The following is a 22,966-nucleotide window of genomic DNA, read 5'->3' as shown; positions in this document are numbered from 1 at the left end:
GGGTGCTACTGCAGAGGTACCACACCTTCCTAGTGAGGTCGAACCTTTTAAAACAAAGCCTTCAAACAAAGGACCACTTTGGATAAGGTGGACGCATTACGTTATGAAAAAAAAAGGGGGAGAAAAAAAAAACGCTCACTAAATTCCTCAGATAAAAGTGCAGAAAATGACAACCCATGAATGTGATCATTGTTTCCTTTCCTTTGGTGTTTCACATCATAAACCCCCAGGAATGCAGCTGCATCAGAGTTGGAGCTTTGACTAAATCCATTCAGACTCTTTGTTGTGCAGTCACTCAGATCGCACAGGTACACACACACACACACACACACACACACACACACACACACACACACACACACACACACACACACACACACACACACACACACACAAACACACAGACTTACACAACTCCAAACCTCAGTTATCATTCATCTACGGTTCTGATAACTCTGATCACCCACAACTCAGAGCCGTGCTGCACCTGCGTCCCCCTCTCAGTGTCTGGGTGATTCTGTTCCTCTTTCTTTGGCTGCCCTCTGCTTTCCGTGTTATTTCCCACAATGCACTGCAGAGAAGACTATCACAACCAATCTGAGCGTTATCAGATGCCCTTTCGAAATTCAAAATTTCCCACCCTTTGTGGCAGATACAACAGTGTGATACTGTAACACACGTGGGCCCCCGGGGTACTTCCCTGGGTCCATTGTCCTCTTCCCGAAAGAGAAAGGAAGGCCAGCGAGGAGCTGAGGAACGGCGTCTCCTTTGAATGTGACGAGCGGCGTGGATCCGTCCTGCGGCTGCACGGTTCATCTATGAGGAGCGATGTCTCATCTGCCGTATCCTCTCAGCACCCGAGGGGGGGGGGAGTGTGTGAAACAAATACAGCTCTCACAGGCACCTCGTGGGTTGGAAACATTTTCTTATAATTACATTTAATTCTATGTTGTGTCCCCGCAGTGCCACTATTAAGGTTAAGGCCTTAAGCCGAGGAAGCTTTTCAACCTTTGTCGTCGGGGCTTTTGCTCATTTAGAGGTGGCCTCATTGATCTGAAAGCGCAGCGTCTGTCTCCCTGTTATTTTCAATATTCCCATGAATAGATTTGATTTTAATTGACATGTGTGTGTTTGCCACAGGTTAGTGGTTGATGAATCAGTTGGGAAAGGGCTCTTAGTTACGAGTTTAATGAGAGAGGGAAATCCCAATTCTGAAACCCCTCGACATTGTTTCATTAAGACGCTCTCTCATTACTCTTCTTTTCTTCTCCCCGTGTGAAGGCTCATTAGAGAAGTGACAGTTGCAGGAAGGTTGCGTGCCTCCTCCATCTCACTCCCGGCCTCCACAAGGGGATCCGCTGAACTGTGAATGTTTTGGTTAGAGCTGAGTTCACCACAAAAGGCCGGGGCCAAGTGTCTCTGATATTGTTTCTGGGTTTCTTCTTGGTGGGTCAGGATTCTTTTAACACCGACAACGGAGGTGTCGCGCAGTAAAAACAGCTGGATAAAAGCGCCCGCGCCTCCGCTGGCGTTCACGTGTTCTCCCGCGCACACAGCGGGGGGGATGACGGTGCCTTTGGACTTTAAAACGAAAGGACAGATCCGTTAAAGGATTATAAAGTCAGCGCAGAAAAAAAGAATCTGCATTCTGTGAGCTTAGCGTCAAATCTCCACAGATAATAACTAATTACGGGGTAATTTATAACAACAACATGACATCAACGGCGAAGTAAAAAAACTGCAATTTCATACACATTTACAGATGTGGGACAAAGAAGACTTTTTACTGTCCCCTTTCTGTTTGCAATCCATCAATCATTTGTATATTAAACCATAAAATATGAATCCATTCTTACAGGAGACTGAATGTGCCATAGCAGGCGTTTTGTGGCGTATGCATGTGGGAGCCCCCAGTAGGTGCCATTAGTCTTCTTCTCTGTGCTCCGAAAACATGTTTGGTGCAGGTTAAGGCCCCAAGGCGAGCTGGGAGTAAATGTGCATTCCTTTCTGCCTGATTTAAAAGAGAAGTCTCGTCTTCTTTAATGCACTTAGTGGATCTGAGATGAACGGGGGGGGGGGGGGGGGGGGCGGGGGGACCTTCCTTGATCGAAATCATCGGCCATAAAGAGGCAGAAGTCACGTTTTTCGCTCTGGAAGTGTACCTTTAATGCCGATTGCTTGAAGTTTCAAACGCTCGAGGGAGAGTATGAAAGTGGTGTTGAGTGATGGAAGATGAGGGCTGATTTCAGATGCTGCTAAGAACATTCCTCTGGCAGTAAATAAAGCTGTGTTTTACATCTCATGCATGACATGTTTGCATATATAGAATATTGTGCCGCAGTACAAAAGGTTCTGACGCACCAAAACTTCTCACATCTCCGTCCGCTGCCCTGTTTGAACGTGGCAAGGCGAAGCCCAAGCAACAGGCACACCCGCGCGCATGCGGAGACTCGTGCACAAGCGCAGGTATGCACACAGAGGGCAGCTCTGAGCCAACAACTCCCTGCAAGTGAAGCTCTGCACCCAGTCTGCAGCTCTGCTGAGAACCCTGAAAAAAGGAAACACTGAACGATGCAAATGGGCTGCAAGAGCAGAAACACAACTCTCCTTTTTGTTTCCGCTCGATTGAGCTTTGAATCGTTTTCAATAAGGCACTGATAGATTGTATTAGGACAGGACAGCTGCATGAAAGCTTGGTGACAAAGTGGGAGTTTGTGCAGTTGCTTTAACGAACCTTGGTTTAAATACCACCTCGAAAGGCTCAATGTCCAGTTTCTTGAAACAGGCCTTGAGGTCCCTCAATGAAGGAAGGAGAATAAAAGCTTCAGCATTTCACACCCACAGATGCATGAGGGCCATATTCTACCTTCTCCAGGTAACGACAGTTACAGATTCTCAAAAAGACTTTTTTTGTTCCACTGGTTCAAGTCCGCACCTTGAGCTGAAGGTTATTGCTTCGATCTTCTGTTTTCTGTTTTATTTCAGCTTGATTTGCAGTATTTATTTAACCCGCTCCACAGTGAAATGTTTCTGCAGGGAGTGCAGTCAGTGGTTACCATGGTAGCGTTGCTCTGACAGCTTAACAGAACAGTGGAAGGAGGCGGGGCTTACAGAAGGTGTCAATAAAGTGGAACATAAAAGACAGCAATGAAACACTCTTTATCTTTCTTTTCTAGTTAGATGAGGAAATGAATATTCTTTGGCCCAACCCAGTGTGAGTCAGCGTGAGGTTGCCATGGAAACAGCGGGATGTGACCCCACAACGTGTCGTTCTTTGGACATAGCAAGTTGCCGTTTTGGATGAGTCGCTATTCAAATATTTGTTCAAATTCAGGTATCAAAATCAACCCAGTTTGGGGTCACATCAGGTCGGGTGAGAGGCCTCTGACACAAGAGGTTATGTTAGGTCTCATCCGAGAAAGCTCATGCCTGGCGGCTAAATCGCGTTCCAGGTGCACCGCTAAGAACAACGCGCACGTGCACTTTCTCCCCCTACCGTTTGTGTTCAATAACGGTCCCAGTCCGCACCCCGCCTGGATCCCTGCACATCGTCACCTTCTGCTCCGGGGTGCATTCTGTCTTTATTTTGTTGTCGTCTTTTTTCTGTTTTATATGTTCAGCGTTTTCATGTTTTATTTTGTAGGTTCACTTCTCTTTTGATTGACTTCCTTTCTTCGTGCACAGCAAATTTCAGAGAGTTAAATTGAATCTGTGAGATTCAATTTTAACTCTAAGCTGGTGTTTATTTTGTCCCAATCTTGTCAGTGTTAAATCAACACTCAACTCAAGTGTTAACAATTTAACTTGGAAGTGTCAAAATAAATCTGCTCAGTGTTGAATACAACGTCATTTAGCAACTTATGTTGCATTTTTTAATAAATGGAGTTCCCATTTTAGCAATTAAGGGTTAGGTGTATTGCTCAGGCACGTTGACATGGAACATGGGTAAGCCAGGGTTCAAACCAACAACCCTGTGGTTCCTGGCGCACTCTCACCAATCCATGCGGCACATGACATGGAGTTAAGCCTGATACCAAGAACTGTGACACTGTACAGCTACATATCAATCCTATCAAAGAGTCAATTCAACTGTTTAAGTGTTGCAAATGAATCTGATCTTGAAACTTGAAAATTAATCCAGCTCTTTCATACAATTGACTCTGTAAGAGTTGAATCTTTTTGCAGTGTGATTTCAACTCTGCACTTCAACACTTTGCTGGGGTACGTTTTCTCAGCACATGCTTTCCACTCGGCATGATTACCTGCGTGTGACCACCTGCTTGAGCCCCGAACTTTAATCTCTGTTGAACCCTCCAGGAGACAACTGAATTCCAATGGAAATCAAACTAAGACAAAAAACAAAAACAGCAAGATTCTGACACAATGTTGAATGGAAAGAAATTAACTTGACCTTTGGAGCCCGCACACGGAGCACGCGGTCGTGAGTTCATTTGACCTGACAACCTCCCTTGCCAGTCACCCGGTCCTCCTTTTACCACATCACTTTTCCCAAAGCGTCTGAAATGGGTTTAGATGGTAGTTACTTGGCGGCGTGTCGTTCAGACGCTAAAGGGTGCGATGGGAGTCGGTATCAGATGCAGAGGGGGGCCGGACAAAGCGCTGGCGTTAGGGGCCTTGGGAATGTACAACGGACTGCACACTCACACACACACAGTTAAAGACCTGCAAGATGTGACCCCTCATGACCTTTCATCTGGCTTGACCACCAGGTCAGAATGATCCTTTGTACAACACTTGAACAGAATACCTGAGCTGTGCTTTGTGCTGAGTGTTAACCGAGCGAAACGTCAGCGCGCTAATGCGCTAAGCTAAGCTGGTAAAACATTTTGAACATCAACACGTTAGCATCCGGCTTAGAGCGCAGACGGGTCTCGTTCACTGCGTCCTTTAATGTAAACACGCGATCGCTTTGTGTCCTTGAGAGACCGCGCTGATACGTCTGCACTAATCTTCCTGCGGTCGAGGAGCATCGGAGGCGTGCCCCTCCGTACCTGACATCCCATCAGCCGGCAAATCCACACAAACCACCCGGGCCTGCCAGCAGCCAACCAGCTCACGGAATGCGTGCTGTCTGCCGGTGGATCTGAGCGAGGGGGGAAGACATTTTCTGCGGGTGAGCAAGGGGGCAAAGTTGTGCGACGACGAAGAGTCGAGGCTTGCTTCGGAGAAGGAAAAAACGACAACAGTGTCCCTCGAGTAATGAGCTGGCTTCATGCCTTTGTTATTTCTAAAGGCATTTTTTTCTCCTCTTCAAGGTGCGATAGTCATACAACGGTGGACTCTGCTGTGGCAGGAAAGGAGAAAAACCACCTGCTGTTTACCCCCCCCCCCGCAGCGCGTGGACTACTTCCTTTTGCTCGCGTTGCCTGCTCTTGGGAGTGAATGCAGGCGGGTGGTGATTACGTCATGTCAGCGCCCTTTGCGTTGAACACGTTGTGTTTTTCGGGCGCGGGGCCCGCAGAGGAATGCGCCGCTCTTCTTCTCATTGTGAACGCATAGATTCAGGGAGTCCAAACAGGGCTCCCCATACCCACGTGACCGAATGTGAGCGCGTGCACTCAGTCGATCCCCGGGGATGACACCTCTGTCAGTGGGGCCCTCTCAGGGTGGGAATTACTGTCACAGTTGGCATGACGACTCTCTCTTCAGGTGATGAAGGAGGTGCTGACACAGAAGCACCTGGCAGGCCGCTGAGCTCCGTTCGCCCGGATCTATCAAACCTCCGCATGTGTTTGTGCTGCCGATCCGCCTCGTTAGCCGGTATTGTGATTTGCAATTAGCCTGTTTGTTGTGCAGAGCAAAATATTGATTTTGTCGACTCGCGTGTGGATTTATCACAAATTCAAGCAGTGGGGAGGACGGTTGGTGCACGAAGTTCATCATCTCCTCCACGGCTCCTGAAACTGCGGGGGTTTTCCTGAATGTGTTGCCCAAGGCTTGTTTCTTTTTTTCTTCCAAAGGGTTTGATTGATCACCGGGATTTAGGGGAGGAATCTCGCACAATTTCACACAAATCGTGAAAGACTTTGAGAATAAACCACAGGGATGCCAGTGGCACTGCTCTAATTTCATGACGCTGACAGCTCTGATAATGGCGATGGTTTCTAAACTCTTCTTATACCTTCATCTGTGTCAGCTGCGATGATGCCGACAGGTTACAAAAGGAGCGATTCACACTGTTTCTTCTGTGTGTTAGTGCTGCACTGTGCGCTGTCTATGTGTATATGCATGCAACGCGACTGCTGCTGTCTCAGATGTGGCCGAAACCCCGGAGGGACCAAAGCCATTTTTCATGTAATTACAGAAAACCTGCCCGACTGGCTCTGAGGCAGCTTGTGAAAGGAGGGACCGAGTCTCTCTCGCATTGTACGGAACATCTAAGCAGTCACTTTCAGCAGAACCTCGTTTCAGCCGCTTCCCTTTCGGTCGCTCGGTCCAGTTCTGTCCCCCGAGCGCTAATACTGTCTGCTTGAAAAGACCTCGCTCATATGAAGCCTGATTTATGCTCTAGAACGTGCTCCTCTGTGAGAGACGGAATGGGCCGTTCGATGTCGTCCAATCCTTTTGTCTTCGGTTTTTCTTCGAGGCCTCTCAGAAGTGTGTTCACGATGGAAGGATTTTTTTTTTCCTCCCATCGCCGAAACACACAAATACATCATCATCATGTGACACCAACACTGACAACTGCAGCCTGCTGCAGAGAGGGACAGTGCTGGAAAGGAATTTCCCCCCCAGGACAGATCGGAACAGACCCGGTGAACCGACGCTGTCTTCGGGGGCCGCGCGGCGAGGTCTGCAGCAGCAACTGGTGGAGGCGCTCTGAGGTAATGTTTGTCTCTGTCTCCCTTCAAGATAAACCTGTCATTAGAGCACCGGTGAACCTGTCACATTCTCACTCTTTTTTTTTTTTTTTAGATATATAACCTCCCATAGAAGTAATGCGCTGCATACTCTGCTGATGCCGTCTCCGTGGTCGCTGTGATGCTTCACTGGCTGACTGAGTCACGGCCGCTTCAGCTTCACCTTGTTATTAGAGCAACGACATCATCGCCCTTCACGTTTGCCTGGTTCTGGACCTCGCGCCGACCCGTTCCCACGCTAGCTGCAGGGACTGTCTCACAAGGGGCCACCTGTCCAGCAGGACACTAACTAACCGTCAGCGGCCCGAATGAGACGCATCGGAAGTCCCTGCACTGTCATTGTTGGACCCTGTTTGCGATGACGTAGTGTCGGTTGCTCTGTGCATTTGGCCATTATGTCATTATTTGATACGCATTCATATGTCATTAAACACACACAACCCCCCCCCCCCCCCAACCCACTCACACATTAAACATTGATTGATTAGCAGCATATGAGACACTACTTGGAAGGTAATACCAGGCCGTCTCGGAATGATCAATAATCACTTTTTTTTTAAGAAGGCCTCCTGAATTTCTGAACCCGTTCCGCAAGTGTCGTCTGAGCAGAAACCCTTCGGCTCGGCCACGACGCTTTTTGTTTTGGGCTTGCGCGTCCTGTCACCAGACACCTGTCTTCCCGAGAGGAGGAAGAGGAGGAGGAGGAGGAGGAGGTGATTGAGGACGTGAGCCGCCGCTGTGGTCTTCTGAGCCAAACCGACAATGGCTCGGCTATACCTTTGTTCAGGGCGTGACATCAGATGGCTTCTCCGGATTGTGAGTGCGAGAGGTTCCTCGCGGCGGCAGCCAGAGGCGGTGAGCCTCTGTGTCGGTGTCAGGGTCTTTTCTTTGGGCTGTGAAAAGAGAAACGAATCCAAAGACTTCCTGCCAGGAACGCATTGAGGTGTTGGCACGGCATCAGGAGTCACTACCCATCAGGCTTTGATTCTGCATTTTACTAGGCCAAGAGGAGACACTCACTAATGAATGCCCCCCCCCACCCCCCCAAAGGAAAAGGAAAACATTTGTATAAAGACAATGACAGCGACGCCACAATACAATAACCATAAATCAACGTACTGTAGGCATAAAGCCTCACAAAATCATTGAAGGCGAGTGAAAGTGAAATCCTCTTTCACCCCGTTTCCCTTTTGTTCTATTCTCTATCTCATTACCATCACTGAGGCTGACCTCAGAGCAGTGCGTCCAGCTGGGCGCCTCGGCCCCACAGACAAACCTCTGACCCCACGCTGAACCAGGGGGGAATCATCTAGCACTGTCGCCGGCCCTGAGGTCACTCGGTGCACCCTGCCCTTTTTTTTTTTGGTTTCCCTCTTGAAAAGGTGGATCCAGGAGCTTCATATCGACGGTGGAACAAGTGACGGGTGGAAAAGAACGTGTGCACGGGGGAACCGGGAACAGGACGACCTCAGACACCACGTGTCAGACATCTCCGCCCTGTTTACAGCCAACACTGGCTGCTATTTACAGGGAGCCAAACTTTATTCAAGTGGTTATTACAGTTCATGGCCCCCGCCAAATACGCCATCGACCGCACGCCGCGGCCCCTTTGTGACCCAAGCGCACACCTTGTAACTGTGCAGAACATGTATTTATTTGTGTCTCTTCTGGCAGCAGCAAATGAAAGGTGAAGATGACGCGATTGAAAGGGTCTGTGGCACCGGGCTTCAAAACACTTTTGTCACCAGCATCGTGGGATACATATCAAAAGAAGAACTTTCAGGTATCTCTTTACCTCTTTTGGAAGGTTGAGGGTGTTTCCATCTCCTGGCAGAGCATGAGTGGAGAGAGGGAGAAGATTAATAACATAATAGCTCTGACCACATGGTTTAGTTATTTAAACTGGCAGCATCAGCTCAAATTGTTTCATAGCTTTCTGCAATGATACATTTAGGAGCGTGCCCGGACAGGTTTGCGGGATGCTAGAGGAGAGAATTCATTGCAACTCCCCCCCCCCCCCCCCCCGTGAGCTGTTCAGCCACGAGACGGCAGCTCGGAATCCATGACACCTTCCAGAATGTTTACATGTTTGTGCGCCTTTCCCTTTGTCGATTGACAGACGGGAACCTACGTGTTTCGCTTTGCTTATGATCCCGCTCTCGCTTCACTGAGGAAACATTGCGTAACCCCGAAGGTAGAAGCCTTGCTGTTTGTCATTACGAGTGCCATTAAGAACGAGTCCAATGGGTGGGAGGGGGGGGGGAGGGGAGATGCCGGCTCCGTCGGGGCGGGGACGGGCCGTCGCTCGCAGAAGATCAGTCGAGTCTTACGGGGTTGTAGTGAGTTTGGTGTTTTTGTTCAAAACATCCCGTGTCAGGACGAAAGAGACGCTGAGGGATTACTGTAAGCTTGGCTCAGGTGACGTCTTCTAGAAGGAGGGAGAGGTGAGGGGGTATGTGTGTGTGGGGGGGGCGGGGGGGGGTGGGCTCAGGTATGAGGGCCCTCCATGTTCCAAAAACCACTCGAAAAACAAAGAAAAAGTATCATATGGGGCGCTCAGATCATTTCGGAGATACAACACCACCGCGGCATCAAAGGCGGCCTTTGACACGCTCACTGAGTGTTCCTCAGACGCACGATGGCCTGTTTCCAAAGCCTCCCAAAGGGAGGTTGAGGTCGAGCTCAAAACCGCCGCCAGCGGCTTCTCCAAAAATCCCCCTGAAGACCCAAACCGGCCTTGCCTTAATGCCGCGGACAATTCCCGGCGAGCTATTTGGCCATTGTGTTTACCTGTAATATCAGATTAGACCGTAGGAAGTCAGATAGACACCCCCCCCCCCCTCCTCCCCCCCGTGAGGGCCCAACAGTGGAGGATCTCTCTCTTGAGGGGAGTGGATATTGTCTGCTATCTGCGGTTTCCATCGCGGAGCCTCAAACAGCACTCTGTTAGGAGAGTGCATGAATGAGCTCTGCGCCCCGTGCACTATCTCTGGAATCACATAAAGACAACCTTGTGCTCTGCAATTTACTGTGCGGCGCTCAGGTGCTTGTGCATGTCCCAACCAGAGGGAAAACAAAAGTATGACTGACACAATCATGTGTCAGAAGATTTATGGTCAGAGAGAGAGCGAAGGGGAGAGAAGGAAAAAAATGGCTCCCCTCCCTCCCCTTCAAATTATTGTCTTTAGTGCTGTCCACTTGTTTGAGTGGGTCGTTGGAAGCTGTTGAAACAAAGAAGGTCCACGCGCGCACGCGCGCCTGCACGCACACGTAGTCACCCCTAGCCCTGTGTTAATGAAGGCCTTTGCAAGTGTATAAATGCACAACAATTCCTTGTTCATTGGTCGCATGTTTTCGGTGTCTGCTGTGACGCGGGAAGAGTCGACGCATGCGGGCACTAAAGAGAACACACGCGGGAACGCGCGGTGACGTCACGGTGCCGACGGGACGCATCCCGAAATGGCCTCAACAAATCTTTTGCATCATAAGTCGGGGGGGGGGAGGGATCTAATAATAATAATAATAATAACAAAAACGAGAGCAGGATGAATCACATGTTAAAAGACGCGTCGCCCGGCGTTGACGCAAACTGGCGGCTGGAGCGCGCGCACAGCCCCGAACTAACGGGTCCTGGGAGCAGAGAGAGGTAATAACCAGTAATGACACAGGGAGCGCGCCAGACAAGCCACCATAAATCTACTGCTACCAGTTTCCAACCGCTGCAGGTGACGGTGATGTGTGTGTGTGTGTGTGTGTGTGTGTGTGTGTGTGTGTGTGTGTGTGTGTGTGTGTTTGCGTGTGTCTCTTTCTTTCTCTCTGTATGATGTGTTCTTGTAAACAAATCTCCAAAGGGTAACGCAACCCCACTTCCCAGCAAACACGCATATTTTGCCCCCCCCCCCCCCCCCCCACGAACATCTTGGCGCGGGCCCGGTCCTGTTTATGGGGAAACACGGCTAAGAGTATAATTAGCGTTTGGGTGATCCTGACGGGTGTCAGACACGCAGGCTGCGATATCAAAGAAGGTAGTGCTTTGTGCTGTGGGATGAAGTGACCGCGGGCCACCGTGCCGTATGGGCGGGGGGGTCATTGCACCTGACTGGTAAACACTGCAGGTGGATTACCTGGAACAGAAGCTACATCCTGCACCGCGAGATACGCGTTGCGCTCAGCGTATCAGCATCCGTGGTCCATTGGGTGTGAATCCAATCCAGCGGGGGGTCCGGTGACCCGGTGACCTTTATTGAAGCGCCCACTTCGGAAGCCCGAGGGTGAAAGTATATGAGAGAGACATTGGGACAGTGAGACGATGCGCTGTGTGCGTCTCGCGCACAAAACACCAGTTGCGTTTTAACCGCAGCTTGAGGAGAAGCTGCCTTTTCTTGTGCGCCAGTCTTTTGTATCAATATTACGAAAGCTGCAAGCCTTGGGCGGACAGAGACAAGACTCTGAAACCCTCCCCCACCCCCCCCTCACGCCCTTTTCCCTATTTATTCTGGGCGGATTATCGACACGCAATACGGCTAATCTATTACATCTTTACGAGAAAAGACGCAGCGCAGGGGAAAACTGTACAGAGATTATTGGACGCTTGATTGGGTTTTTCCGTCATCACCCCGGGCTCCTCTCGCAGGCCCGATGAGAGCGGAATCCAGTTAGTGACTGTGGGCTTCAGCGTCGTTAACATTTCTCTTGGAGACCGCCCCGCATTTTCCCCGCCGCGATGGAGTTGTTGTAGCAACTAGCGGCCCGGGAGTGAATGAAGCAGATGTGCAAGTCATCTATCACCTGACAGGCTCCCACTCCCCCGACTGAGCAAGTCATCTCCGTGACAGTCTGGGACCGGGCCTCATCAATTACCCACCCCCCCTTCCGGTACCCTACCATTAGGGCACAAACGCTTTTCTCCTCTGACACGTCCAACGGCTTCCCAGTCTGCGGGATGGGCCACAATTAAGCCGGAATAACTTTCCCTCACTGCCCACATTGTGCACGTGGGATACGCACGTTGAGGAGCTGATTTATCGCCATGGCGACCATGTGATATCGTCCTATGATTGTCTAATGATGATGTAAGCCACAAATAACCCCCCCCCCCCCACCACCCCCATGGCAACCATTCATAAAGATTTACATTTATCACCTCTTGAAAGTCTTGGTAATTACTTGGTTAACGGTTAATTAATTCCTGTAGAAAAAGCGATTGAGGGAATTTATGGTCGTAAAAGTTGAATTAATCTACTCCCTGACGGCTTTACGGCAAAAAAAAATAATAATTTGAAAGTCAATATCAATATTCTTCATTTTTTAATTGACAGCCCATCGACTGTGCAAAACGGAACGCTCTCATCCTCCTTTTCCTGCCTGGTGTCGCGTTCCCATTCGTTATTTGTGAGGCTTGCATGTGTGTGGAAGAAAGAATGGGCATCGAGTCTTGTTGGTGTTATTCTACTCCTGTATTCCATCAGTAGTAGTCATGAAACACAGTAAACACAGACACAAAGGAACAGTTTCTATCACTTACAATATACAACTATGGCAGTGACAGCATGGGTCGACTTACATACATCGGCTTTTTCGTTCCACAGGGGTTTAAAAACAGGTCTCAGAATTTGACATTGAATATGCAAAAGATATAAATAAGACATTCATATAAAAATAGGCTTTTACAAAATATACTCTATGAACCAATATTTACCAATAGTGGAAAATGTGCCTGTGTTTTGGAGCTAAAAGCAGCTCGACGTGAGCGTACAGCCTTTGACCTCAAGTGGGATTCTCCAGACTAGCAGCAAACAGAGGGAAGACAAACCCATGGGAGGGTCAGGAGGTCAACGTGAGCGGCCTACGCCAGTTCCACCATTATTCTAAAACACGTTATTATTACAGGCAAATTCAAATCCAGTGTGTTAACAAGAGTGTGGACTCATTTTTATTGCTTTAATGAACTAACAACCCAACATTTAGTTATCCGTAACGGAAAAAAAATCAGTAGTTTTTTTTATTTTCATAGAATAAATTAATATTAATTATTTTCATTCTCTACATACAGTATGTTAAATATTCCAAACGGCCGTGTCAGTTCAGAGCCTCCGACCTGACGCCATTCACCTCGCTGCTCGGCGCCCACGTTGCTTGCCGTGCGCGCGGCACGCCGCTTCCTCCGCGAAACCCCCCCCCCCCACACACACACAGCCCTTCGCGCGAGAAAAAACGCGCTCACTTGCACGTGTACACCTCTGTCCTCTCGCTGCAGGTGTTGCACTTGACGTGGCAGCACCACAGGAACTTGCAGTTGCACTGCCACACGCGGGAGTACTGGTGCGTGTTGTACCCGCGGCCGCAGCACATCAGGTCGCAGCCGCCGACGTGCTGCATCATGGTCTTGTTGCACACGCGGCCCTGCGTCCCCAGGCTCCCCGTCACGGGGTCCGCCTCGCAGTAGTTGGGCGATTTGTCCGTGTACACCAGCTCCGAGTCCGTGGGCTTGCGGTAGGAGTAAGGCTTCTTGATCTTGAGGAATCTGGGGCGCTTGTTGCGGCTGGCTTTGATTGGCTCCACGTGCACGGCGTGCGAATACTTCTCCTTGAGAATGTAGCCGAGCTCGCGGAACTTGGGGAGTGTAGTCCAGCAGGTTTTGGTGGTGCAGGAGCCCGAGACGCCGTGGCACTTGCATTCCAGCCGCATGCTCTTCTCCAGGACCTAGACGCAGGAAAAAAAACCACAACAACTCAGGCAGTGACAACCGGCTGCAATGATCATTTATTGAGCTCAACTCCTCTTAACGAGTTTCCAAACTGTCGATTTCCGTTCCCTCCGCTGCACCTTGAGGAAAAACGTGCACACGTGACAGGCCCTTCACGGATTAAACGCGGCCTCCCCCCCCCCCCCCCGCCGCGTGGCTGCACGACAACCGTACACACAGAAGCCCAAATAATGTATCAGGCTTCAGGCTCTGTGTGTGTAGTTACCACACAACGCGCAAACGTCAAGAGTGACTGTACGAGGCGCCGAGTGACTGGGATTAGCGCCAAAGCCTCAGCCGATGACAAGTGCCGCGCCGACGGAAACCGGAATTTCCTTCGGCAACGAGGTCGACTGCGAGTTTCTTTTTAGCGGAAGCGCGTGCGACGTGGCCTCCTGTGGCGGGATCGTTTATGCCTCCGTGTTTGTTGGCAAGTAAACTGTAAATAAATAAATAAATAAAGGAAGAGGTGTGAACAAGAAGCGAGAGAAAAGCCAACGTATCCCCCTCGGCTTCGACGCGCTAATCTGTCAGTCGTTCTGTGACTAACCCTTGTGACAGGCTTTGTCCCGACGCCCCCCCCCCCCCTCCCACCTCGCTGTTACCCCTTTTTGTTTAGCATAAAGGAGGAAGAGGGGGTGGGGGGACTAGCGAAAACAAGAGAGGCCATTTTTTATTAAGAAGACGAAGACAAAGAAGAAGAAGAAGAGTCTTCTTCCACTGGGAGGCGATTTATCTCTCTAGATACGCCGATTGGAATTCATGGTGCCGAGGCGCACGGAGGAAACGTTGCGTCTCACTCCTGCGAATCAGGCTATTTGAGCGAAAACTCTCCTGGGCCAAGCTGCTCCTCTATTCTTCACCAACTCCAGCCTCGCTCTGACACGTCATTCCGCTCAACCTCCGACCCTCCAGACTCACTGGAGTCTCTGCAGCCCGTCCAACCCGTCCCTCTTTAGGTAAAGTCCTCCATGGACTCAATTAAGACATGCAGCAGCGTGCAGGTGGAGTCTGTGCGCGGTGACAACGTACAGGCACTTTGCACCTGGCGGGAGGTAGGTGGGGGGGCGCTGAGGGTAACCGTGGTAACAGTGACTATCTGTCTCTCAGTGCAGGGATGTGAGCTGTAATCGAACCCGGCCCTCCCCTCCAAAGCAGCCTTTTATTCCGCCGCTTGTTCAGTCGTGGCGCCAGATCTTTGCCGCGGGCTTGGCCGTCGCCGCTATCGCCCCCCTCCACCCCCCCCCCCAACCGACACGCTACCGTGGCTGAGGCCTTTCGGACGAGTCTGCCATCCCTTGACGGGATCAAAGGGATCTCATAAAGTCTCCATGGCGACCACAGAGACCTGCCGCTGATCACTTACCTTGCGTCCCACCTCGTTGTTGTGGAGGTTCATGAGCGTCCTGGCGTTCTGCTTGACCTCGCGAGCGTCGATGAAGACTTTGGAGAAGCCCAGGCCGTAGCTGATGTCGGCCGAGCAGCCCCCCCACTTCCAGCCGTGGTCCTTGCTGTAGAAGCCCTGCTTCTCTGTGTCGCAGCTGCAGTCGCTCAGGTTGCCCTGCGTGCAGGCCGCCGTGATGGCGTGGGCCACCCCGGCCGCGATGATGGCGTAGGTGAACGCGGCCTCTTTGCTACCTGCCGGAGACGAGGAACAAAAGAGGAGGGGGGGAGGGGGGGGGATGAATTAAATGTTGCAATAGATTCTTTTTGAAATAAAGAAAGTTTTTGTGTTCCTCCTCCAGTCGAAGGGACATTTTAGGATTACTTATTAACGCTGTGTGTGCTTTCATCACAGTGTCTCTAAACCTGACCTGGAAACCGTCCTGCCCGTGAACCAAGATGGCCGCCGGGTGGCATAGTCAACAAAGCGCTATGAAACAGAGGGCTGTCGACGGGGGAGGGGCCATTGATCCGCTCAGGGAAACGGTCCCGTTCTGTGCAAACTCATAAGGCACTGAGATCAGAATCTTCATCCTGCCTGTTATCTCCACCAGGTCCGGCTCACCAATCATTTACCCGCACAGGGAAATATCGGCAAATAACTGAAGGCTAATCTGACATCATTTCCCCCTGCGGCGAAAGAAACCCGATTGAGATACTCTGAGCTTTAAATAATGCCAAACGGAGCGGCCTGTTCCCCACCCCTTCCGAGGCCACGTGAGCGCAGGCCGCAATGTCACATTCACAGCTGTATTTCTCCGATGTGTCACCAGACTGCAGATTAAAACAAAACAAAACATCGCAGCCACTCCGCGGGCCTCCTCCTTCCCGCCCGGCTCACCACGCGGCGCTGCCAAGTTTCTTTTTTCGGTGAACATCTGGGATGCCATTGAAGAAAAGAAGAAGAAAAAAATCTCACATTGAAGCATCAATAACGTGGTTTTTTTTTTTTTTTTAATAGACGCGATGGGCCCCGAGCCAAAAAAGAAGGTGTGTCGCCCCTGTTCTGACTGCGGCGTTGTTCTCTTCTTTTTTCTTTTTTTTTTCCTTCGCACTGCTGAGAGCACATGGGTTCGCCGCACGAGGGTTCGGTGCGAATGCTTCCTCGACCCTTGCAGCGCCGAGGTGGAACGCATTGAAACGCCAGCGCCCCCCCGGCTGAGCTGAACTCGACGTGCCGGCTCGACCTTCTCTGTCCGCCATGTTTGTTTCTCTGAATACGCAGCGTAACCGCAGGCGTTTGGGAGCAGACCCGGTCGAGGGCCCCCCCGACCCCTTGAACGGCTCACAGCCTTGCGTCACCCTGGGGCGGCCGATGATGTCACTTAGGCGGGTCGCTCCTCCTTCGCTCGGAGAACAATTGCGAGCGGCGCAGCTCCTCGGAGGCCGGGGCACCAACAATGGGCTTCATCTACGACCCCCTGGCCCTCGGCGCTAATCTGAGCGGTGAAACCAATCTATTCGGCGCGGCTGTCCACCGCCACAGGACTCAAGGGTCCCGCCTTTGAAACACAAACCAGGGCCGTGGATGAGCTGAGAAAAAAGCAGCGATTCATTAAAGGAACAGCTTGTCAAACGCCACTAGAGATAATCCTTTCTCCCCCACAGCTGGTCCAATCACTGTGTGAAAAGGGTGTTTTGGGTTCTTTGTTTGGCGTGAAAGGTTCTGTCAGAATGTATTAAATGTCTTATAATCTGTACACAACATTTTATGCGGCCATTAAGGCATCATTAGACACAAGATCTTTCTGCTTTATTACAAGTGTTCCTGGTGTCCTCGATAGACTTGATCTACTTTACGCTCCATTGTATCCAACAGATGAGCCACGGAGCTTCATCCAGCCTTTAGTCTCGACAGCAGGAATGCTGATTTCTGAACTCATTTGTTTTCTCCAATTTAAAACGTTCAGGTCTTGCTTTGCTCCGGGCTCTGCCCCGCTGTAACTTATACCCGTGGTAAGATCTACGTCCCCACGGTGAGAGCCACGGCACCCATCACTGGACGGGATAAAGACCAGTGAAAACGTGTCTCCGGAGACTCCGCCGGGCTGAAAGGAAGAGGCTGCCAGCATTCACAACAGCTTTGTTACAGTCTGCTTTTGTGGAAAAAGCTCTGCTCAATGAAGAGAGTCCAGAGGCCCAAACCGGGCCTGCTGTAAATGACACTGACTTCGTGTGCTACGGGTGCAACCGTGCAGGGCAGGTGATCATTTTATAGGCAGAACAAGTTGGTGTTAACAGCATCCATTTGGAGAAGGATGCATGTCAATGTGGTTTCTCTCTCTCTCTCTCTCTCTCTCTCCCCGGAGCACGAGGTCATACATTAAATCTTTGGAGCTAACTATCAGAATTCTCTGTGAGGAAAGGAAAATCACAAAAGAGCCACAACGACTGCATGTTGTGCGCATTCTTACGCACAATTGACACACGTTACGCGCATCGAAGTGCCGCGAGTTCGATTAACGTGGTTTACTACTGGCGGGTGGGTGTGTGTGGGAGGGGGGGGGGGTTCAAAACTGAGAACAAACGTTAACAGACAGCAACATACCCACTTTCAACTCTTTGCCGAAGACCGTCCTCTCTCCGAGCGCGGAGCAGTTCCAGCGGCCGTTCTTGAACTGAAACTGACACTCGTTGATGCCCATTTGGGCCCCCTCTCCGATGACGATAATGGCATCGGGGCGACTCTGGCAGATAATCCGCTGTCTGGGGGCCAAACCGGGGATCTTGTTACAGATTATGCTCGCACCTAGGGCCACCACCGACGAGAAGCCACTGTGAAAGGAAGATGGGAAGATGAGAACAACTGGATTTTCTCCCCGTTCTGGTATTTTTGGTTCGTTATAACGAGTTTTTAATCCCTAAAATATTGTGAACGTTTCACTGTTTGGTTTATTTAATAGTAGCCTGCATAATCTGTTATTAAATGTATACGTTTAAAATACATTCAGTCTATAGTAAATGTTCATATTAAACGAAAAAAAAATGATCACCAAAGGTATTTGTTGCGCTTTATGTTGGGAGAGGATATTTAGACTTAGACTTCTTCTTTGAGTTAAAAAAAAGTTTTCATTATCAGGCGAGTATGAGTTTTACGATCACCTAAAGCTGCAATAATGAAAAAAAAATGCCGCGAGTGTCTCTCTCAGATCAATATTAACGTTCGTCCCCTGATATTTTATTACAAACACGGAGCACAAGGTGCTCCCAAAGCGCCGTCCGTCAGTCGCTTTAAGTCCTTTGGCGTTTGAGAGTAAAGAAATCAATGCGAAGTCAAAACAGGCGCAGCTCACCCGATCTTCAAATAAACGATCCCCAGACAAAGTAGAACTCTTAGAATCCAGCGTCGTGTTCTCCGACTCATTGCGGCCCCGCTCTCAGTTTCATGCAACGATCTGCAGAGCTGATGAGTAACGCGGTTCGCTTATCCTCCTCCGATCGATCCGCAGCCCACAGGTAAACTCCAAAGGAACTCCCAAATGTCGAAAAGCATCCAAAAAAAAATAAAAAAAAATACAGCGCGCTCGAGAGAGGGAGAGAAAAAAAGACCTTTTTCTTTTCTCACAGATTGCCGGTGAGGTTATTATCCAGACTCCCTGTACGTGGCCCCCTTTCGCTGGGCCTCCTTGTCATTGCAAGGGTGTCACAGGTAACCCTGGAGGTGAGCGAGTACGACTAGCTATGCGCTTCTCACAGCTCCTCTGCTACCCGCAGGTCTTGGTTATATATCTGGCTCATCTGGGGCGTGTTCTCAGGAGACACGAGGCCCTGCTGAAGAATCCCGCCAGGGCTGAATCTCAACACACACACACACACACACACACACACACACACACACACGCACGCACACAAATCGCGCACGCATACGGCTTCTCATTTGGTGTTTCAGTGGGTCCGTACTGATCCAGAAGTTGCAGACAAAAGAAAGAGCACTGACTTGTTTTTTTGTTTTTATATTAGATTGTTATTTAGGTTGCCTCAAAACAAGCTGAATAAAATTCGCATTTACACAGGATGTACCTTTTTCAATCACACGTTTGTGATATTTAATATATATATATATATATATATATTGTTTTCCTTAGTATGTTTTTTCCCCCTTTTCCAAAAGTAGAATTCATCCACTTTATTTACAGTGCGCTCTACCTGCCGCGCGTCTCGGTCCCGGACGGGTCCCCGGATCACCCACCTTTCACAACGGCGACACCTAGCGGCGGAGTGAATGCGTTGCAGCGTCAAAAGCGAAGCAAACCTCTTTGTCCCTGTTTGCTTTCCGTAGTCTCAGCCCTTTTCGCTGTAACTTTGACAGGTGGGTGGGCCGCGACGTTTATCGATGTAAATATGGATCTTCATCAACCACAGCTGATCGCCGATTGCCTCATTCACACGTTTTCTTTCCTGACCGAGGAGGATTTGATCCGCGCCTCCGCCGTGTGTAAAGTGAGGAGCGTCATCACTTGCGGAAGTAGCTCGTGCTTAATAAGAGCTTCCTAATGAGAACTTTCTGTCTGATTATGTGTTTGTTTTTTTAGGATTGGAATGAAGCTGCAGAGACTCCTTGGTTATGGAGGTGAGATTTGTCTAAATGTCAATCTCTGTCTTCTGAATTCGAACGTTTGTGTTCATCAAAGTGCTTAAAGTGGCAGTAACCGACATGTTGATGATCAATGTTAAGTCATTGCTCTGTCAAAGGGGTTTCTATTAGCTCAATGATACTTACAATATTAATATTTTTACAGTAGTAGACTTTACAGACCAATGTGGAGACATTTTTGGGACCTAATTCTGAATTACAAATCATAAAATGATTGACTTTGTATTTGAAACAAATAGTTCTTTGGATTAGCAGTGTTGAGTGTTTATGCAGCAGAAACATTTTCAGAACATGCATGGTTACATCTCTTCGGAGATGTCGGCGCATTCCTTGTGTGAATTTTATTTCGTTTGAGCACACCTCTCAACGTCTAATTGCTCGGTCCGCTCAGGAGGATGTGCCTGCAGCGCTGGAGCTTCTGTAACCTTTCCGTCCTGGGGAGTGAACAGGTGAGTCGCTCGTGGAAGAAATACTTCCTGCGGCGTTGCCACCTGGAGATGAAGATGGCGAAAGGCAGCTCGGAAGGTTACACCTGCAAAAGCCTCCGAGGACACACAGGTATCCCTCTCTCTCTCTCTCTCTCTCTGGAATCTCCTCTGCATGACGTCACAAAGCGCCTCTTCACACCTTTACACCCGGGCGCGCTCTCCAACCAGGCAGGGTGGTGGGACTCGAATACCTGCAGGGAAACTCTGCTCAGCATCCGGACATCTGGAACAGCAGCTCCACGGTGTGCAGCGCCTCCTCCGATGGGACGATCCGGGCGTGGGACATCCAGAAGGTGAGCACCCCCCCTCCCCCTTTCTTGCGTGCCTCGCCCCCAGCCTGAGGGACTTAAACCTGCCCTTTTGTTCCCTCTCAGGGTCAGCTCCTGTGGTTCAGCCCCGCGCAGAGCCCCTTGACGGCGATTGCGAGCGACGAGCAGTGCGACGTGGTGATCTCCGCGGACTCCGCGGGCCACGTCAAGACGTGGGAGGGACGTACCGGCCAGGAGGTGGCCTCCTTCTCCACTGCGTCCGCACGCTGCGCGCTGCTTCAGTACAACGTCGGCAGCGACTGGTTTCTGACCGTGAGTGACGTCTGAGGGACAAACCGAGCTGTGTTGTTTGTAGTAATGTGAACATTTTGGTGGTGATTACATGTGTTCGCCCCCCCCCCCGCAGGTCGGGACCAGTCAGGGATCCGTGTGCACGCTCGCCGGCTCGGCTCTGGCTCTAAAGTCCAGCGTGGTGGTGTGCGGCGGCTTTAAAGTGGACACTTTACTAGTTTCACCGGACAGGAAGTGGATCATTGCTGGATCCAACGACAACACGGATTTGAGTCCGAAGGTATTTATGTACTTGCGTCCTGCTCTGGTCTGTCCTCTCGTCTTTCCTTTTTACCACAAATGTCCCAGTCGGAAAGAAATCTCCACACTTAGTAGATTTTCCCGTCGTTGGGCTCGTCGTCAGGTGATCCACGCGGAGAGTTTAACCTCGCCGTCGGAGGACAAAGACCCTCTGTGCCAGTCCGTGCCGGTCACCGGGTGCCAGGCCGCCGTCTTCATGCCCACCCAAGCTGCCAGGCTGGCCCTCGTCCACCAGGGGCCACGCGGCACAGCCCTCACCGTCTTCGACGTCGCAATTCAAAAGACCAAGTACAAGTCAGAGATCCTGGGTGAGGAGCGAGATGCGTGGCGCCTGACGCTTGGACCGTGGGAACACCGCGGTTGGTGAATCACAAAAAAAAATCCACTGTTGGCTCGGCTGCTGGTGCAAACATTGGCATTTTCTAACAAATCTATAATGAAATTTAAAATGGGAAAAAAAAGATGAAAAAAAATCATTTTTATTATTTAGTTGGTGTCAGTGCTTTAGTGTAAAAGTATTGAGACGCTCAACCCAACGAGAAACACACACACTCCATTATTATATATTATTTAACATATAGACAATCTCACCCTCCGAATGTGCCCCGGTTTATTCAATGTTGAGGAGTGTGTGAATGATATCAGCTGACAGGAAGTAAACACGGATCCAAGATGTTGCCCAGCAACGCGATTACGTCTAAACACGCTCAGATTGAAGCGTTTCAGTGAGAAATAGAAAAGAGCTTTTTCAACCTCAGACAGAGCATCATTTGCAGCAGAAAACAGTGAAATCAATATTTTCGTGGTGTAAAGAGTTGCTCTTTTGTTGGTGTTTGGTTGTGGTTTGCTGGTATGATTTTTTGAACCCTCCTCTCAGTCCAGCAGGTGGAGTCCTTCCCCTTGACGCTGACGTCGTGGTCCCCGCGCGTCCTTCTCGCAGCCAAGGACAGCGACGTCTTGGTGCTGGCCGCCGGCCTGGAGCTGAGCGTCTACTCCCTCAAAGGCGCCCTGCTCGCCAGCTTCAAAGAGCACACCATGCCCATCTCTTCTATGTGTGTGGTGGGTAGCTGTCTCATGCACAGCAGATTACACGGCTCGAGTGAAAGGAGCCGCGTCCCACTGTGTCTTCCCCGCCAACAGGATAGCTTCCGCGTGGTGACGGCCTCCCAGGACCTCTCCTTACGAGTGCTGACCTGGAGGAGCGACGGGGGCCCCGGGTGGACCCTGGAGAGCAAGTACCACCTGCTGGGAGGCTCTCACACCGTGTCCAGGTACCGCACGCTGTGTCAACAAACAGCCACGTTAAAATCAACACAATTACGGGCGCCCTCTTAACCGCGCCCCCCCCCCCCCTCACCCCCCGCTCTGCGGGGTTTTCTAGGGGCCTCACCGCCGTCGCCTGTGACTACTCCAGCATTGTGGCCGTGGCGGAAGGGCAAGACGGGAAAGACGTCCTAAAGGCGTATTCTTTCACCTCCTGAGTCCACAAGCAGCTCGCACGACCCACAGGAAGGAGGAGCGTTTTATTTTTATTTTTTATTATCAACTGTTTGTTACATATATGCAGAGAAACTCTATGTAATGGGAAAGGCATTAATACACTGGGTGAAAAAGTACATAAAGGTATGGGGGGGCTGATGTATGGTACACATGCCTTAAGGCGTGACCTTTGCGAAATATGTTCTAATCTTTGATGCGTTACTCTCACCATTTACTGAGCTAAGAGCACACTGAGGCCTGTTAGTTATGTAACAGTGTAAATAATCAACATTTCTCGACATATTAAGCGATTTGGTCTCAAGGCACAAAAGCATCTTCTCTTCTCTTTCTCACACACACGCACACACACACACACAGACTGGTAGCGCCTACGTTAAGGGGACGCACGTCTCCTCCACTTCGCTGGCCGAACATCTCATGTCCACGAGGACGCGCCGCAGGGCCGCAGTCATGGA

General features: G+C 50.3%; 2 protein-coding genes across 3 annotated transcripts; one reads left to right on the top strand and one right to left on the bottom strand.

Annotated features, from left to right (window-relative positions):
* Window positions 1–12,327: 12,327 nt before the first annotated feature.
* On the bottom strand, window positions 12,328–18,827 carry LOC119222026 (protein Wnt-7a). The gene is made up of 4 exons (XM_037478353.2): window positions 18,363–18,827; window positions 17,618–17,844; window positions 14,993–15,264; window positions 12,328–13,583 (listed from the first exon to the last, which is right to left on the bottom strand). Exons 1-4 carry the CDS (start codon window positions 18,431–18,433, stop codon window positions 13,101–13,103), a joined length of 1,053 nt encoding a protein of 350 aa, XP_037334250.1. The 5' UTR covers window positions 18,434–18,827; the 3' UTR covers window positions 12,328–13,100.
* A 532-nt stretch (window positions 18,828–19,359) lies between these two features.
* Window positions 19,360–22,612, top strand: fbxw12 (F-box and WD repeat domain containing 12). Of its 2 annotated transcripts, none has more exons than XM_037478297.2 (10): window positions 19,360–19,509; window positions 19,602–19,639; window positions 20,055–20,221; window positions 20,320–20,444; window positions 20,526–20,732; window positions 20,827–20,991; window positions 21,115–21,319; window positions 21,889–22,070; window positions 22,152–22,282; window positions 22,393–22,612. In XM_037478297.2, exons 1-10 carry the CDS (start codon window positions 19,411–19,413, stop codon window positions 22,490–22,492), a joined length of 1,419 nt encoding a protein of 472 aa, XP_037334194.2. In that variant the 5' UTR covers window positions 19,360–19,410; the 3' UTR covers window positions 22,493–22,612. The 2 variants fall into 2 exon arrangements, with proteins under 2 accessions (XP_037334194.2, XP_037334193.2); XM_037478296.2 differs by having other exon boundaries at window positions 21,115–21,370.
* The last annotated feature ends 354 nt before the right edge of the window (window positions 22,613–22,966 follow it).

This window comes from Pungitius pungitius, chromosome 1 (assembly GCF_949316345.1).
Source record: "Pungitius pungitius chromosome 1, fPunPun2.1, whole genome shotgun sequence".
Classification (NCBI taxonomy): Eukaryota; Metazoa; Chordata; class Actinopteri; order Perciformes; family Gasterosteidae; genus Pungitius; species Pungitius pungitius.
This window is presented reverse-complemented; position numbering and strand designations above follow the sequence as displayed.